Source organism: Astatotilapia calliptera, chromosome 14 (assembly GCF_964374335.1).
Source record: "Astatotilapia calliptera chromosome 14, fAstCal68.1, whole genome shotgun sequence".
Lineage (NCBI taxonomy): Eukaryota > Metazoa > Chordata > Actinopteri > Cichliformes > Cichlidae > Astatotilapia > Astatotilapia calliptera.
The window spans coordinates 38,970,001-38,989,344 of NC_137435.1; the positions used below are offsets into that span (position 1 = coordinate 38,970,001).

Below are 19,344 nucleotides of genomic sequence, written 5' to 3' on the forward strand. Positions count from 1 at the left end.
GTCTCAGTCCATCCCCTCTGGCCCTCTCTGTTGTGTGATAAGGCCAGCTTAGGGACACATTAGGCGAGGCAGGGCGTTAAGATCAAATGGGATTGTGGAGGATTTCCAGGAACACAGGGCTGTGGCTTTGGTGCTGGGAATCCTCTTCGTTTACCCCCCTGAGAGGAAGCCAAGCAAAGTACAGTATTCATCTCTAGTATTCAGACCGCACGCCAAAGCATGCACCACCACGCCTCTGTCCAGCCTGTCATCCAGAGCAGAAGCAAGTCAACAGAAAACAAACTGCGGGCTCCCTCATCAAAGTTTGGTTTAGGCACCAAAAAACACTTGGTTGAGGTTAGAGAACCTTCATAATACAGTGTACTCAATCAGAACCACTTGTCAGCTAGTCATATAACTTTGGAAACCCCCGTCCCCTGACATGTTGCTTTCAGAAACCAAAAGTCCAACAATCACCCCCACTTCAAGCGGCGATTGGCCCGCTGTGTGGAGGTGAGAAGGGAGCCAGAGTTTGAACTTCACTCTGCATTTTATTTCTGTTCTTTTTTATTGCATATATGCACAAAAATAATACACAGGAATAATGCTGTGTTTAGGCTGATTTGATCCAAATTTAGGAGCACACATATCCCCAACAATGAATATAGGATTACATTCCTACCTGAGAAAAACGTCTTGAAAAGAGAGCTCTGTCAGGGGTCTCAACAACTATGACATTTGGTTCAAACAGAAATGTGAAAAGTTATTTTTTCCATTTATTGAAAAACATGCTCATTTTTCTTCTTTATTTATTCTCTTCTGGGGTTCCCGTAGTGGATCACTAGTGTCCTCTTTTGTCACATTCACCCTGTCCATGTCCTCTCTGATCCATAAACGTAATCAGTGGTCTTCCTCTTTTTCCTCCTACCTGGCACCTCTGGCTTTAACGTTCCTTTTTCAACTATATCCACTAGTCTTCATCTACACCTGTGGAAACCATCTAAGCCTTCCCTCTATAACCTTGTCTTCAAACCACATAACTCGACCTGTACCTGTTGCCTGAGCTGTGTTATTCATTTCTGTTCCGGTCCATCCTGGTCACTCCCAACAAAAATCTTGACATATTCAACTCTGCCGTGTGGTCTTAATCAATTATAGATTATAGATTTCTTTTATTTCAGGATTCTTTAAATAGATGTTTTCTATAAGCTTTAGGACCATTTGCAGAGGAATGGTTTACCTGAAGAGTTTCAGTCAGGATTAGGAGCTCATCGCTGCGCTAGTGAATGTTACTAATCATCTTTTTATGGCCTCAGACAGTGGACTCCTCTTTGTGCTGATTCATCTAGACTTCAGTACCACTGATCACAACACTTTATTACAGACACTATAATACACAGTCTATGTTAAAGGAAATGTGCACACTAACTTGAATCTTCCTCAAGCACAAAAGTTGAATCCCTAGAAAACTACGCATAAATGTATGTGAATGTATGAAGCTAAATGACGCGTGTGGGATACTTCCAAAAGAAGTGAGTTAAATGCACTGCCATTAACAAAGCTTTTCATCTAATATGGATTACTTAAGTAATAACAACATGCAAGTACAAGCTAGACGATTAGCTCATATTAGGGTATAACATTTGCTACAAAGTGAAACATCAATTGAAAAAAATTAGAGCCTGGTCACAGTGGCACATCATACGGCCACGTACTGGATCATCCAGTGAAAAGTCCACATTCGTGGTAGCTTACTTTGACTTTAACAGGAACACAATATTTCTGCTGTTTGCTGTGTAATCAACCTACCAAAGGTTACAGTTACTGTCACTGTAACAACATTCCAAAAGTGTAACATTGTGTCTAATAGTGATCTAAACAGCTGTGCAATGTGCTGCTATCTGATAGGCCTTTCAGACTTATATATCTTCTACTCAAATTGGCTTTCCTGGATCCTATTTCACTTTTTTTTCTTACTGCAGCCCTAAACAGTTTGCTTCCACCAATCCAGCCCTTTGTGTTGTTTTAATACAGAGCTGTTTTCTGTCTGAGTGCCTACTAAATGCCACAGTTTTTCATTTCGGGCTTTTGAATAAATGACCACTGCCTCTTTTTCATTTCTTATGGGGACCTATTGTGGCATCATAGAACACTATGCTGTATTTCTACCCAGTTATGGAGGTTGGAGGAGGGGGTGGATTGTGTATGAGTAAGTCAGTTTTGTAAATAACACTAAGGGTATTTATTTGTGCTGCATTGCATCTCCAGTAAACAGTGGATAACACTAGTTTATATTTGGATTGGACTACTTCCCAGAAAAAATATTAGAATCAAGGCGAAAGAATGACGGCGAGGAAGGAAGTGAACAAATTCTGTGTGATTGATAAAGGCCTGTGACCCTTTCACACACAGTCTGTAACACACAAATGACTGGGCATGCACACACACTTATAGTCACATACACTTACACACACAGGCGGTGACACACACAAACCCTGTAATTGAATATCGTGCAGAAAGCAAACATTCTCCTGTAAACATATCATCTGTCACCTCTACAGCTTAATCCATATTCTTTATGCCAAATGGAGAAACACACCCGCACACACACAACCCTGCAGCCTGTCAAACAAACAAATGAGGCTGGAGCCCCTGTGAAAGTCATCACCATGACCATCCCAGCTTCATCATCACGTTAGCCTGCTCCATTACACAGCAACACGATCCAGCCTGAAATCAATTAGCTGGCCATGCTAGCACTGTGAAGTGTACACTCCCCAATCTTTGTTTTGGTTTGATGGAAAACAATGTCTAGCGCCCAGAAGGGAATTTTAGTTGTGTGGGCGCCACGTCTCTGACCAGATGAAAGATGCTTTGTACTGGCTCTGCGATGACGCTGAGTGAGGCAAAATGATGACTTTGGTTGTTTGTTTATCTGCAGTGTAGTTTCAAGAACTGATAAAACATTTCTAATAATGTTTCTTTTTTGTTTTAAATCACAAAAATGATGTCAGTACGATAGAGCGTCATTTCAATCAACCTAATATCTGCTCAGATTTTAATGATGTGCTATCATGCAGATCATTAGTTAATTAGTGAATTAGACAAGTAAAATGTCATTTAGACTAAAGACAATGAAGTAAAGTTTCAGCACACAATATGGGCACTATACAACCAACCAGAGTAGCAATCAGGTGTGTTCACTTACATCTTCAACGAGTCCCTGGCGAAGTCTGTGGTCCCCACATGCTTCAAAAGATCCACCATCATCCCTGTGCCCAAGAACAGCAAACCCTCATCCCTGAACGATTACCGGCCAGTTGCACTGACCTCAGTAGTAATGAAGGTGTTTGAGAGGCTGCTGAAGAACATCATCTCCTCCTCCATCCCAGACACCACAGATCCGCTGCAGTTCGCCTACAGATCCAACAGATCCACAGAGGATGCCATCGTCCACGTCCTACACACCACTCTCAGCCATGTGGACAAGAAACAGGGTAACTATGTGCGAATGCTGTTTGTTGATTACAGTTCAGCGTTTAACACAACAGTGCCCTGCAGACTGTTCACAAAGCTGAGGGATCTGGGACTTAACAGCCGTCTGTGTGCATGGGTGTTGGACTTCCTCACTGGCAGAACTCAGGTGGTGAGGGTGGGCAGGTGCTTCTCCAACAGCATCACCATCAACACAGGAGCACCTCAGGGATGTGTCCTCTCACCACTGCTCTACTCCCTCTACACTTCAGACTGTGTGGCCACCCATGGCTCCAACACCATTGTGAAGTTTGCTGACGACACAGTGGTGTTGGGTGCCATCTCCAACAACGATGAGGCGGCCTACATGGATGAAGTGAAGAATCTGGCATCGTGGTGCCAGGACAACCACCTCCAGCTGAACGTCAGCAAGACCAAGGAGCTGGTGGTGGACTTCAGAAGGGGTCAGCACAGACTACAAGCCCATTATCATCAATGGAGCTCCAGTGGAGAGGGTGCAGTCCTTCAAGTATCTTGGTGTCCACATCTCCTCAGACCTGACATGGGCTGCCCACATTCAGGTCCAGACCAAAAAGGCTAGGCAGCGCCTGTACCACCTACGACAACTGAGGAAGTTCAGGGTCTCTCCAAAGATCCTCAGGATTTTCTATACAGGCGCTGTGGAGAGCATCCTCACACAGAACATGACATCGTGGTTTGGGAACAGCTGTGTGAAGGACCAAAAAGCTCTCCAGAGAGTGATCCGTACAGCAGAACGCTGCTGCAGGATTGCTCTCCCCCCGCTTCAGGACACCTACACCAGGAGATGCCGGACTAGAGCAGCGCAGATACTGAAGGACCCGTCCCATCCTGGCAACAAACTGTTCCAACTTCTGCAATCTGGTAGAAGGTTCCGCATCTTCCGGGCAAGGACAGAGAGACTCAAGAGGAGCTTCTATCCCCAAGCCATCCGTGCCCTAAACACACACACCCGCCCTCTCACATCATCTATAATTGACTGAGACAGGACTCTTCCAGACACTAAACCAAGGCACAATGTACATTTCAATTCCTTTAATTTTAAATATGTTTATATTGTCTATCCTGTAAAATAGTCAGATGTCTATTCATATTAATGTACAGAATTCACCTGCTTGCTGCTACTGCTGCACATTCACCCAGTGTATATACTATATGTGTGTATATATATATATATATATATATATATATATATATATATATATATATATATATATAATGTTTCTCCTCTACACCCCCCCCCCCCCCCCCCCCCCCCCCCCAATTTTTGCACATGTCGAGGAGCGTGTCAGGCTACATTTCACTGTGTGTTATACTTGTATAACTATGCATGTGACAAATAAAGAGCCTTGAACCTTGAACCTTGAATTAATTAGCTGTTAAAGCAGGGGTGGGCAATTCCAGGCCCCGAGGGCCGGTGTCCTGCAGGTTTTAGATCTCACCTTGGGTCAACACACCTGAATCACATGATTAGTTCGTTACCAGGCCTCTGGAGAACTGCAGGAGCTAATTTAGCCATTTAAATCAGCTGTGTTAGTTCAAGGACACATCTAAAACCTGCAGGGACACCGGCCTTCGAGGCCTGGAGTTGCCCACCCCTGTGTTAAAGTGTCTTTATTGAAATCATAATGGTCTTTTGCCAGATTTGATTGCAGACTTTTTATTTTAATAGACAAATTAAGCATGGCATGCCAATAGTTCCACAGCATAGAGCTCTCATTTTTTCATCAGAATTAAATATTTTACAATAATCACCATTTGTTTTACTTATAACTCAGCATTAGTTAAGTTTGGCATGTTAATCGCCAACTTAATTTTGCTGATTTTTGAGAGAACATAACGGTGCACACTTTTAATCCTTAATTGAATTAAATTCAGGTACTTTACACTATTAGAAAGAAAACCCCAGAAAAACTCCCTTTAAACAGAAAGAAATTTGTGGTACAGGCTCAGGACGTGGGCAGCCAACAAATAATACTTCCTTTAGGCTGATTTATATTCGCTATGTTGCTGCCAAATTAAGCTACTGCTTTCTTCTTTCAAGAATAAGAAAATGAACATTTTAATTAAACTAATGTATTGGAAACAAAACAAAACAAAAAACAAAATGAAGGTTTCAGAGTGAACTGATCAAAACTCTGGACTGAAGTCTGAGATGCTGTGGCATCACCTTAACCCTGTATTTACCAAGGACCTGTTGACCCGTCGATTTTACAAGCATTTTGTAATTTACCCTAACTCCATTACTATTTGTGCTAGAGACAAAATTCAGATGGTTTCAGAAGGAAGAGAAGTTGCGCTTTTTTATTAGTCCTTTATTTATCCAGGTAAAAAATCTCATTGAGATTAAAAATCTCATTTCCAAGACAGACCTGGCTTTAAACCGATTTGGTGTATCATAGGCAAGGCACGGCACTCACAAGGCACTTCTGTCTGAACATGCACAGGTGCGCTTCACATTATCATAATCCTCATTTTGGGCTAGAAAGAAAATTCAAAGGGTTCCTAAAAGATGAGAACTTTGTCTAATATTAACATTTTCTTAATGATAGGAAACATAGAAGTGTGGTAAATATTAAAAAAAAATCAGGACAAATACTTTTTCACTACACTGTGTGTACTGTTTCATGTAGAAGCAGAAGTTTACCCGTACCCTTTCCATGAAGTGAAATGTTGTGTTTTACATTTTCTTATTAAATTTTGCACCTCTTCAAGGACATAAAATGAATAACAACATATGCCAAGGAAAAGCATGATTGATTGTGACACAGTTAGGACGACACTGACATCTTAGAATTGGAACTCGGCAGCATGGCGGTTGAATAATCACAGGAAGGAAACAACACTCGGAAAGACGTGTCACAGCAGCAGCGATACAATTCAGAATTCTTGCTCAAATCTTCCGAGGATGGACGATTGAGGCTGCATCAAGACATTTTACTCAGGCAACCTTAATTTTACTACTCGTTTCACCTCCACGCCATCTTTTCCTGCAACAATCATCAGCGCAGCAGAACCTTTAAAAGACCTAGGCACAAGCCATGCAGCATGACCGACTGCCTGCCCGATTTGGACACAAAGCTCTTTCCAACAGGTTGGCAAAAAAGAAAGCAGTGCTATTTTTACTCTATATGTGCCAAACAAGCATGTCAGTACAGTAAGTCCCCTAATCACAGTCAGCTGTTCTCTATCAGCACAATTATTTTCCTCTTCCTTGGCTCTTTAAATCTGCAGTAGGCGTGAGTCAGAAATATACTCCAAATTTTATCTGCCACATAAATCTATTTCATGTCCCACTTGAGCGTTCGTGTTTCTGTTTGTGCGAGTCGCACATAAACATCTGACTGTTTGCCGCTGCTTCCTGTTTGTGGCCTCATATTTGAACCCTGAAAAGATTTGTTTCGTACTTGTCATTGTCTTGTGCCACATGTTCTCAAAATCAGACTTTGTTTCACCAATGCAAAGGCATATTTTTGGAAGTTTCTAACTATAATTCTGATTGGCTGTCTAAACAGTATCTGTGATCTCTTGAACTGTAACTGTAACTATCCTCATAATCTGGTTTTGGGTTTAAAAGTACCCTACAATAAATATGGCACTGCATGCTGTACAAACATTTCAGTCGTTTGGGTCTCAGGCTGACATTTGACAGAAATCTGCAACAAACGTTATTATTACAACTTTTGATCAGTTGTAGGTCAGACTTGGGCTTCAAGGAAACCTCTGTTTGGTCGCATGTGAACATGGGAGGAGATGATGCCAAGAAGGACACCATAGATTCCTTAAAACCTCATACTGAGCAAAGAAGTGGCGTCTAATTTGGAACACCTCAAATTAACTTAGTGGGTGGTAGTGTGTGCATGTGTGTGTGCATGTGTGTGTGCGAGAGAGAACGAGAGAGAGTGTGTGTGTGCATGTGTGTGTGCATGTGTGTGTGCGAGAGAGAACGAGATAGTGTGTGTGTGTGTCGGGTATTCAGTGGACTCAATTAACTACACACAGGTTAATGCATCCTCACGTCTGAATACTGTATGTTTTCGTATATACGTGTGTGTGTGTGTGTGTGTGTGTGTGTGTGTGTGTGTAGCAGTGAGTAAAGTGCCTTAAGGCAGACCGTGGTATTGATGGAGATTACTAACACTTAGCTGACACCACTGAGACTGCAAAGGGAGTAAAAGGGAGTAAATGATTTAGAAGCACTGGCCTTAATGTAATGAAAGAAAGACCCTGCCTGTCAAGAACACACGCACGCACTCCCATATTACCTACCTATGGGTGGGTGCTAATCCTGTGAGCTTACATCTCCATTAACACTAACCCTGCACCACAAACCTACTCTGCCAGCTAGCTAGCACTTTGTGTCTCCCCGAGGATATCAGTGACCCTCTCTCAGTCTTTCTCTGGTAGGCGCACAGACACACAGCCCAAAGGGATGTCAGTATGTGTTCACAGCATAGTCATCCCAGAATGTATGGGTGATAGTTTATTAAAAGTGGGTTTTGGCCAAGTTAAAGCCATAGAATGTAAATGATGCTGTATTTGGGTATAAATTAATGTTTTAATTTGCAGCAGCCCTCTTTCAAAAAATCCAATTACAACTCAGCTCAGCAATAAAAACATAATGTTGATCATATAAAGAAAACAGTCTGTATCAAACTTGTTAAATGTTTTCTGATAATGGGCTAGTTTGTCCAGTTACTTTTGACAGCTAAAATAGGTGACTGGATGAATGGCTTTACCAGTTAATCCAAGGCATGGGGCACCTTTGTAAAACCTTTGCATTCAAGCTGTGTTTCAGTCAGTTTGTGTGCATGAAATGTCTTTTCAGTATCAAATCCAGGCTATTTCCAAAATTGTACTATGGAGTCAGTAGAAAATGAGATTTGAGTAAAATTAATCAAATTTTGTTTGATTCGTTCCTTTTTTGTCACCAGTTTGTGCAGCAATTAAGAGAAAGTGAAGATAAAACCTCCCAATGAAATGTGCTCCAAAATCATACCTGCTGTTGTAAATGACCATCGTTTGAAGTGACACTTCTGACCCAGTCTCACCAGATACTGGCTGTCCTAAGACAAAAACAGGATTTGCTGCATAGCCGTGGTATTGAATAACATTAGATTCTAGACATGTGCCTCATAAATATATAACTGAACGTACATCCCAGCAGAGCTGATTTATGATCTGTTTGTAGGTAACAGACTGTGTGTGTTTTCCCAGTGTCTGAATTCTCAGTACCACCACTGAATCTCACACACACACTCACACTGTTACATATTATACAGCACCATAATAAAGGAATTAGTTCAACCAGCCCCCTTGCAGTAAAGCCTAATTGAATTAGCGCTAACTAGGCATTAGGCCCTTTACTGCACAGGTAACCCAGAAACAGTGGCATGAGCACTCAGGACATTATACATTTGTGTGTGTGTTTGCATGTCTGTGCGTGTACGTGTGACTGGAGTTCAACCATGTGAGACTCACTTAAGCTTCATAACCTTTAAATGAGGACACGTTTTCAGTATTGTTTCTCCTTTAAAGGGCGAGTTCATTTGTAAACTGGGTTCACAGTTAAAGATGTTTTTGGTGCCTGACACAAAGGGTGGAAAAGCCACCAGATTAGATTTACTGCAAAGTGCGATGGCTTGCAAATAAGAATCATTTACAACAAGACAATTAGGTTAAGATATAGATTACTATTCTCATTTCTTTACATAGCACCCGCAGTAGTAAAAACATTGGTAATAGATATGACCGGCTATAGGGCTGCTCTGCTCTGATTGGTTATTGTCATCCAGCCATAGCAATTCTTTTACTCTGAGCCTTTTTTCCATACCTGCACAATTTAATCTGAAAACAACAGACAGTTTATTTATTTTGTTTTATTTTTCTTTCCCTTTTTTACTTTAGTGAAACTAAAAACAGGATTAGTTTTGTTATGTGATTTCCATTTAGATCAGGAGTCTCAAACTTAAATGAGCTGTGGGCCATTGCTGTGGCCATCTCACCGGAGGCCCACTTTAGTTTTCAAGTAGTACAAAACAAACAAAAAAACACCCACAAATATTTACCAAAATGCCGTGTTTTGTTTGTTTGTTTTAGATTTGAACTATTGTATAAGAAGACAAAACTGCGAACGCAGATTTAAACTAACTGAAGCCTTTCATCGAACGACCAAATAAACACACTGGTCCTCTCCTTCTGTCCTCACACGTGGCGGCGCGTCTGTTATCATTTTGTTCATATTTAACCAAATCAAACTGCAGACATTATTGTTTATTTGTGACTCTGTCAGTGAACTAACACAGCCGATCCCTCAGCATGTTTGTGCTCTCTGCTCATATCGTCTCCATATTCAATCATTTTTGGCTTTTTAAAGAACTTATTTTAACATAACTCTGGACAACAAATAAAAAAAGTCACTTCAAGGGACAAACTGCATTATATTTCTTCACGTCAATGTATGGGCCGCAAGTAGGGGTGACGCGGGCTGCAAGTGGCCCCTGGGCCGCAAGTTTGACACCCCTGATTTAGATAGGTAAAAAAAAAAAAAATCCACATAAAGGGGTAGATGTGAACCTTCCCCTACCCTAAACTGATAACTGGAGACTTGGTGGACATTAAAAGCTTAAAATGAATTTGTTTTTGTTTTGCTGCATCTAATCTCAGTAAACATCCTCAGTTTGACGGTCTACAGTAATATTTTAAAGCACTCATTCTGGCGTATCTCTTTGAGAGGTGACTGTGACGTGCACGCATGCTGTTGCAGCATGATTAAATCTTTAAGTAAAGTAGCACTGACTGGAGGGATAAGTAGGGCCAGTATGTGAGGGCTAACAGCTGGGTGGAGAGTGGCTTTTAATCCTGCTGGGTTTAACATCATGAGTGAACAACAACAATCTTCCTCCAGCCACTGAATCATCTTTTCATTTCCAAAGATTTACAGGCAGAAATTAAAAAATGGAGGTCAGAGGTCAATAAAAACATGCTGATGCTTGTGCTGCTTATAAAAACACAGTGAAAAGATAAAGTTGTATTAATTAAATTTGCATTTAAAATAAAGACGGTATGCACAGTATTACTTCATTAAAACAACAAAGTTAGAACTCTGCCAGTGTTTGCACAGATCAGGATGAAAGTGCGCGAAAGTATAGACAGTTTTGCTTTTTTAGCACAAATTAGTCAATAAGTATCATTTAGGGGTGAAAGTTAAGAAATTCTTCATTGTCAACGAGAAACATGAGAGCTAGTTAGGTAACGTGAGCTAATGTTGAGCCATTGCTTGTTTTCTTTAGTGTCAGTGACCTTAGTGATCTAGAGCAGTAGTGATAAACACACACTTTATGGAATGATTTAATCATAACTTATTTCCAACGTGAGTTCAGATCACCTAATGTGGACAGCCGAAGCCGAAAACTAAAGGAGAGAATAACTATAATATAAATGGTTTAAGATTTTCTTTCAAAAAAAATGACCAGTTGCATTCCCATGTGTGCATTTAAAAAGTTTTTGAGTACAGTGATGTGGTCAGTGTGATGATGGACAAAATCCACAGTCCGTTTTGTGGAAACAATGCATTCTTAGGCTCACGTGAGGCTTTAACACGTGCATTTAGTGAAGGGAAAGGGGTCATTTTCAGAGTTACAGTCTTTTTAGCAGAAAATACAGTCTACTTTTTAGTTGACAGGGAAACAGGAAATGTTGCACTGAAATAACTGTATATTATGACGGGACAAATTTGTCTTAGCAGTAAAGCCTCATATTATCTATAATTGAATGTTACATTTTTACACAAAGAGAGGATGAGGGAACTTTATCATTCGTAAGAAGCAGACGCAAATAGTTTTCTCCCAAAAAAGAAAAACAGGTCTGCTGATACTGTTGAAGAGATTTATACCTTCTGAGCTTCTCTGCCATCTATCATTGGTCGTTTCAGCCTAAAGCTATTGGCCTTCAAATACCGATATTGGTCAAAGCCTGCCCTGATAAACCTAAAGCTCCTCCTAACCTTCTGCCATGCTCTTATCATCCAGAAAAGCCACACCAGTCAAAACCTTTGATCTGCCTGGCTCACTTGCTATCAGGAAGCAGACGGCTATGTACTCCTGTATTGCTCCCTTCCTGATTTCTTAGTTTTTTGCGTGTTTGTCACACTTCATATAAAAAATAAAATACAACATATTTTGGTAATCTGAAAACATTTAAGTGTGACAAATTTGCAAGAACCCTAAAGTACACTGCATGTTTGTTGTGTGCGTCTGTGTGCATGTGTGGTTGAGTGTGCATGTGCATCCTGAGGCCTGGCAGATCTCAGCTCCGCTGTAGGCCAGTGACAGGTGCTAATGCTGAGGCGAGAGGTTACACGAGCCTCCGTTCTCCCTGCTCTGATAACACTGAGCAAAAGCATACAATCAGACACACACACACGGCGGCTTAGCTTCCTGATAACTTCACTTCAGCAGCGGCTTGTGTGTTTATGCGTGTTGCACCGATGGATCGTTTTGCACAGATTCTCCTGAAGCTCCCCCGAGCCTTACTTTCAAACCTTTGTAAAAGCCTGTGTTTTGCAATAGAGGTGAGATGTTATTATGCTTTGCACATTGCTGGATTTGATGCTGGATAACTGGGTTGTGAGTGTGTCTTTGTAAAGGCTGAATTGAATTTTGTAGTTGTAAAGAGCTTAGTGTTGCAGAGCAAAGTGTGCCTCATTGCTTATAAAGATACAACTCACTAAAATCACCAGCTGACCATGGGATTGCCAAACGGTTACGCTTTCATTAGATCATTTTTTCCTAAGATGTTCACACAAGTCTGGTGGCTTTATGGGGTCAATGATGATAACGTGATATGAATTTTAATCTTTGGATGCACTTCTTTCAATTGAGTGTAACAAAGTGTGGCATTAGCAGGTAAACAAACAATTGATTGAATTTATTTACCCTCTCCAGAAGCTGCTTGTGTTAACATATCGGTCCTCGTTTTCATATTTACCAGTGATCTATCTATATCCATCTGTTTCTTCTGTACTTGAAGCCTGGACACACGGATTGGATGTTAATCTTTCCAAGAAAACAAAGATCTCTTCTGTCCTGGTCTTCACTTTTTCCTTTGATCCCATCCTGTCTGTGTCTCATTGGGGTTTTCCTGATACCCACAAGACCACTAAGAAACCTCCCTGTATGTGTCCACTTGTCTAAATCAGAGTGTGTAGAAGAAGTGTGAAGCAGCATTCATCTTTTTAGATTTGTTCAGCAAATTTATTAACCCAAAGGATTTCTTTGTGTTAACTTTGAACAGACAAAGGTCAGGGGTATTTCAAGTCATGAAGCCTTTAGTGTCATGAGTTCTCTAAATTTCACGCAGATTTCTCCAAGGAGCTCATTAAAGTTTCACTTAATTTACTGAACTTATTTTATTAATCCTCTGAGGCGAATGTAATTATCTAGTGCTGAACTAGAAGAAGAATTTACAGCATGATTGTACAAAGTTCCCTGTGTTTCTTGTGTGGGGTGTTTTGAATTTTTTTTAACTCAGTAACATTTTAGATGTTTTTTTTGTCAAAAACAAAAAGATGTGCAATAACTCCTTTAAAAAATGAGATACCAATATTTATTTATACTGTAACAGTTGCTGGAATCAGGGATTGTGTAAAATGGCAGGATCTGTGTAAGCACTGATCATATGGTGTGTGTGTGTGTGTTACCAGTTCAACATTTGGACAGACGTTGGGTGGATGAACTGTTTTGCACTAAAGTTTGTAGAAGCTGTGATGAAGCTTGACAAAGCGATTTGTTGGAGTCTCCAAATGGCCTTAACAGATACTAAGCTCAGACCAAAATCTAACCTGCCACTACCAACACATTTCTTATGTATGTGACTGATTCAAAGCTCAAAGTTCACTTTCTACCTGTTAAAATAAATATCAGTCTCGTTCAGTTTTTTTTAGGTAATTTTGGTCCTCTGTAGCTCGAAAGGACAGTTGAAAAACTGCAAAACTGAATAGATCTTCATGTCTTTTAAATCCTGTTTGAGGGGCAGTACAGCTGGAGTTCATGTTGTCATTTATAGCCATCTCTACACATTTCTGTAGTGCTCTTTGTAGGGTAGTCTTAAATTATTTTCCCACCTCATTGTGGCTTTACAAAATCCTTAGTTCAGCTTTTAAAAAAAAAACCAAATACAGGATTTATCCATAGAGAACATTTTCTGTTCTGAGGTGCGAACATGCTTTTTGATTCTGTAAATCTCTGAGATTGCCTCACTTTTGGAGGGAGCCCCAAGTGGCCATTAGAGGAACTGCAGTGACACTTTTACGTGAACTTGATTTTTCAGCCCTTGAAGTTGCTGCGTTTCTGGTCTTTATGCTGAGTATCCAAGTTCATCCTCTAGATGCACTTTTTGTTTAATCCCTGAATGTTTCACTACTCGAATGTTCATTTCACCACTCGCACACGATTTTGAACCAGCAAACAGTCACAATGATAATATGAAGCTAGTTAGACTCAGTGATTTTTTCGCACTCCTGTCTGTAACATATTTCTGGGCATCAAGAACGAGAGAGATGCGGATATGCAGCACTGATGATGATGATAAGCTGACTTTGAAGCCAGGAGGTCATGTGTTTGTTTTGTTCGTTAGCGTGATGAGTCGCCGGAGCACCTTACCAACACCACTGCTAAATCTTCCCTTATCACCTCTGCTTGCAGGCATAATGACCCAGTCAAATGAACACACTAATAGAATAAAACAGTTGTTTGACTGCCTGCATGCCTGCTTGCTTGGCTGCCTGCGTTGTCACACACACACACACACACACACACACACACACACACACACACACACACACACACACACACACACACACAGAGCAAGTTGCAGACTCTCTGGCTCCAAACTGCAAGATCTCTCTGATTGCAGAAAATACAACAGACAGAAAGGAGAAAGATTAAGATGCAGCACCGGCCTGTGTGGATTTGGTTTGACAGGCATGAAGATTGTGTTGTACTTACAAGTTTCTGTGTGTGTGACTCAAAAGCAGCTGATCTACAGGGTTAACACAGATTCATTTACGTTGGCTGTAGGACGGACATGTGAGTGATATATCTGAAAATGGCAACATGTTTTAATATTTTCATTTGCAGTAGAGCTGCAGTATTTTCACGATTAGATTTTGTTTTTAAAATGTATATATTAAAGGAGAAAAGATAATATAATACACAGATTTGACACAACGAAGCATTCGTACATAATTATACTGAAAGAACAAAGGTAGATTGTGCTTTAAATTGGCTTGTATGTTTCCCTAATCCCAAATATTGTGCATCTGCTGATGCAAGTCTGATTAAATGTTTCTTTTTATGACATCTTATTACATTACAGAAATAAATACAGCTTTAAAATGTCACGATGGGGCCGGATCCCCATTGTGCTTATCAGCTCAGGACATCTCCAAATTACATTACACAACTGGCACAGCTGTTATTGTTCTATCTTCTAATCTATTTGGTAATCAAGCGAATCATAACTCCGCGTTTGTCTGCGCGTTTGTTTGCAGGGCCATTTGATGGACGTGGCGTAACCCTGCTGGAGGTATGCGGGAGCTGGCCAGAGAGCTTTGGCGTGCCACGGCACAATGTTGGCTCAGCAGATGCGAGCGACGAAGGCCTGCGAGAGAGACTGGCTGACGCCATGTCCGAGTCCCCCTCTAGGGATATCGTAGGCTCTGCCACAGGTAAGCGAAGGATGAACAACACACGAAAACACAGCTGCACACACAGGATCGTGTATCAGCATTAATTCGTTTTCTGTTTTCTGTTTAATTGTCACCTTAGGTTAAATGTTGTCACAAGAACAATGTGTTACTGCGGTCCATTTAACATAAACGGGAATTATTTATATTGTTTGAAAATAAAAAGGTAAAAATCAGAATAAAAGCAGGATTATGACATTTAGTGTGCCTACCAGTCAGAACAGCTGAGGAAGTGATGCTTGAATAGCTGGAAGCAGTTATCCTCATCATGTCTGACTAACACTAAGAAAAGTTCACAGTGTTTTAAGTGTGTCCTAAAACACTAAGATCCCATCTCAAATAGTCATTTTCCTGTTTCTGTAGGTTTTTTAGTGTTATTTTGTATCTTGTTAGCAGAATGTAAAATAGACTTTCTTAGAATTTTTCTAAAAATCAGCAGTCTGAGTTTAAAACAGTCAAAATCCAGTAAACACACTGTGATGAGCAGGCAGAAATTGACATATTTCTTATCACTGAAACACATCGTTGTGAGTTACTGAGATTCTTTATGATTCTGAGCATTGCAATTTTACGTGATTTTGTAGAAATCCATATTTGCATGCACCAAAAATGATCATCTGGGTGTTTTCCTTTCTTTTGTTTTGCTCATAGGTATTTACCTCATTAGAGATGTTTTCAGTGCAGCTAAGTGTTTGTTATGTAGCCTGACTTCCAGCATACAGTGCTTCTCAGGTCAAGGTCCAGAAATTGATTACCTCAAAGCTTGTAGGATGTTCTGCTCGTCTGAATGTGTGTACGAGGGCATATCAGCACACGACCAGCCTTAGTTTGTGGCTTCCTGTGTGTGTGTGTGTGTGTGTGTGTGTGTGTGCGCGCAGCAGACATGCTGTTGGCCCTGACAGTCCAAATGGTTAACTCATTTAGGAAGCGACAGCATGCTCAACCCCCCCCCCCCAACCCCACACACACACACCCAACCCCCCCCCCCCCCCCCCCCCTTTAAGTGAACAAGAGCTCCTTTGACTTAAATGTGTGTGGGGGGGAGGGGGTGCAGAGGGTTTTGGGGTAAGGGAGTGCGATGGTCACAAGGCCCTAATGGATTTAGCATCGACTATCAACCCCCAGCCCACCCCACCCCTCCCAAACATCCCTGGCCATATCCAACCAAGTCCTCCCACTCCGTTCAGACTTAACCTCATTTGTAGCATCTCTCTCTCTCTCTCTCTCTTCTCATCACTCTTTTTTACTGACCCCACCTCCACTACCACCACTCTCCCCCATCTCCCTCTCTGAGTCTCTTCATTAGATTAGATGCCGGAGACTCGTGGACACTACTAGTCAGTCGCTTCGTGTTCCCCCTGGTATTCTCTCCCGACCACCTCTGTTCCCCTCCACTCCCCCTAATGCAACACAAAATTCATTACTGATCACATTACATCAAAATACGCCCGCGACGTATACACACACTCTCCCTTTCCTGCACCTTCGGCCACGATGAAGACATCATCCACAGGGAATGCGATGGACTTGCTGGTTCCTCCATCCATCCATTCATAGAGACGGAGAGGCTTCAGACTCTGTAGGCTAATCTAATAGCGCAGCACTTCTACATTGTAACATATGGGAAATGTTCTTGTTTGTACTATACGGAGGAGAGAGCCCGGGATGGCCACAAGTTGTGGTTTCCCAGGGAAGAAAAAGGAACCTGGCTCTGACGATGCCATCCAACTTGGTTAGTGTGCAGTGTGTTTGATAACCTGTTTATTGAACAAGTGGTCGGTATTGACACAAGCTATACATGAAAAGCTTAAAGGAACAGTTCACCATTTTTTTAATGAGCACTTTTTATTGAAACTCTTGTACTGAAAAAGATATATTTGTTCCTTTGAAATCTGCCCTGTCACTGACTCTGAAAGCTCATTATGACCTTTTCTATGCCACGCCCACACTGTCGTTACAGGCATTTATATACCAATGTGAAAAGCAACCAGAATTGTAACTAAAATGTAATTTTAGAATGTAAATTCTTTTAATTGTTTCCATTGTTTAAAGTAACTCATGAATATTGTCTAATGTTCTTTTGTTGGGAAAGTTCACAATAATCAGACAAGAAGGTGAATTTAGTTTTATTTTGCCTGTACAGACTGTAGAAGTCAGATTCCATATCAGCTGCATGAATATTATTCCCGAGTATAATTTAAAACAAAACAAACAGCAGGTATACTCACCTATATGTGTGCCTGACACCAGAACTTCTCAATGATCATATATTAATTCGAGACGAGCTCACTATAGTGAGACCGCCTTTCTTCATTCTTTGTGATATTGTTTCAAGAAATGTTAAAAAGCGCTCTTAGCCCTGATTTAGAAGATCTGAGTCCTGTCCCTGTCCATGTCTATTGTGTGTCTATAGTGTGTGTGGGGGGGTGCACGTGCATGTGTGTCAGTCTGAGGGTTAGATGAGCAGCAGCAGATGGTATCTTGCACAGAGAATCCATTTACTTGGGACCTGTGGCCCCAGTGCTTAGACACCGAGTGGCTAACATAGACCTTGAACATGAGTGCAAACACACTCTCACCTCACCTGCACGTGTGGCACATGTTTCTGCACAATTGCTGAGTGAAATTTTTACAAACTTTTCTATCCTGTATGCACAACCAGTCAACACATTATGTGTTATTATTTATGCTTCCCACTGATATTTATTACAGTTTTGTTCCCGTCTTTGAAAACTGTTTGCTCCCTGATAATCTACTGAAGCATATTTGGATTGGTGTACGGCCACAAACGATGGTGTTTCCTTTCTGCATGTCTCCTCTCACACACACACACACACACACACACACACACACACACACACAGAGGGTCTCAGGGCTGGAATGCTTGCTGATGTAACAAATCACCATCTCTCTGACATTCTTCTCGAGAACACACACACACAAACACACACATACACTTTCGCAGATTCACAGGGAAAACAAAGCCTCCAGTCAGTGTAATAGGGCTCTCACGCTAATGCCGAGACCCAGCGTCGCCAGCTCAGAGGGCAGGTGACACTCACACAGAGAGATGGACGGATGGACAGAGGGAGAGAGAGAAGAGAAGATGAAGAAGAGGAGGGGAGAGAGTCACTGACGACTAAAACACACTGGGACTGAAATTAGATTTGGCTCCAATGATATAATGTTGCTAATTAGATTTGTCTTATTGGTGCCTGCCCAACATAAATTCCATTGAAGCCATATGGACAGTGGACTACTGCTAAACACAACCTGGTGTATCTCAGCTGAGAGCAGGAACAATGGCACATGTTGTGTTCATTTGCTCACATCATGTTATTATGCGGTACACAATATTTTTAAGTGGTGGAGTATTTTCATCTCGTCTCCATCGTTGGTGTCCAGTGCTCGTAGCTGTTGTGTCACTTGCTGTGCATCAGAGTTTTCCAAGGAAAGAGATCCCAGTTCCATGTTTACAGCAGGAGATCAAAACAGTCCCATAATGAGTTGAATCAGTGAGGTGTCATGGTAAACAGCCTTTGACTAGAGCTAAATAAAGGTTAGCATTTCAAATTTGGAGCTGTGACTTGCTTCTGGGCCATTGTTTTATTACTTCGTTTAATATGGGGCCGTAAAACGTACATAAAACAACATGAACTGCTGTGATTACATTTTTGCTTTCATCGTGTCTGTGGTGGATGGGTATTTCAGGCTCAGTACTAGCAGTTTTGATAAGAACAAAATAGTTCAAATACAGAATGCTGTATGTAGAAATAAAAGCCACGTGTACATATAGTGCTCTGTCTCTGCTCTGTTTGGGCAAATCGACAGAATGTTGCCAATACATGCAACATATTTTGAATCAATGCAGGTTAATAGTTTTATTATATTGATTCCCAATCCAGGGGCAGCAATGATTACTTGACCAAACACTTGCAATAACTGCTAACAGGCTTTAAAGAAAGTATATTATTCTGAAGAATGCTCTGATTCTGAAACTCAGCCTGAACTGATGCTCTTTACAATTCAATTGAATTGAAACATTGTACTTCAACAAACCACATCAATTTTCAAACTTTATCACCATCTACATACTTACAAGGCTT

The 19,344-nt window shown here is 41.1% G+C and overlaps 1 protein-coding gene across 2 annotated transcripts in view; it reads left to right on the forward strand.

Moving 5' to 3' along the window:
* bcas3 (BCAS3 microtubule associated cell migration factor) overlaps positions 1-19,344 on the forward strand; it is a 312,938-nt gene that overhangs the window by 268,465 nt on the left and 25,129 nt on the right. For both annotated transcript variants that reach the window (XM_026193356.2, XM_026193347.2), the window contains one exon: positions 15,044-15,220. In XM_026193356.2, coding sequence (XP_026049141.2) covers positions 15,044-15,220 — 177 coding nt within the window. The remainder of the gene's footprint in view (positions 1-15,043; positions 15,221-19,344) is intronic.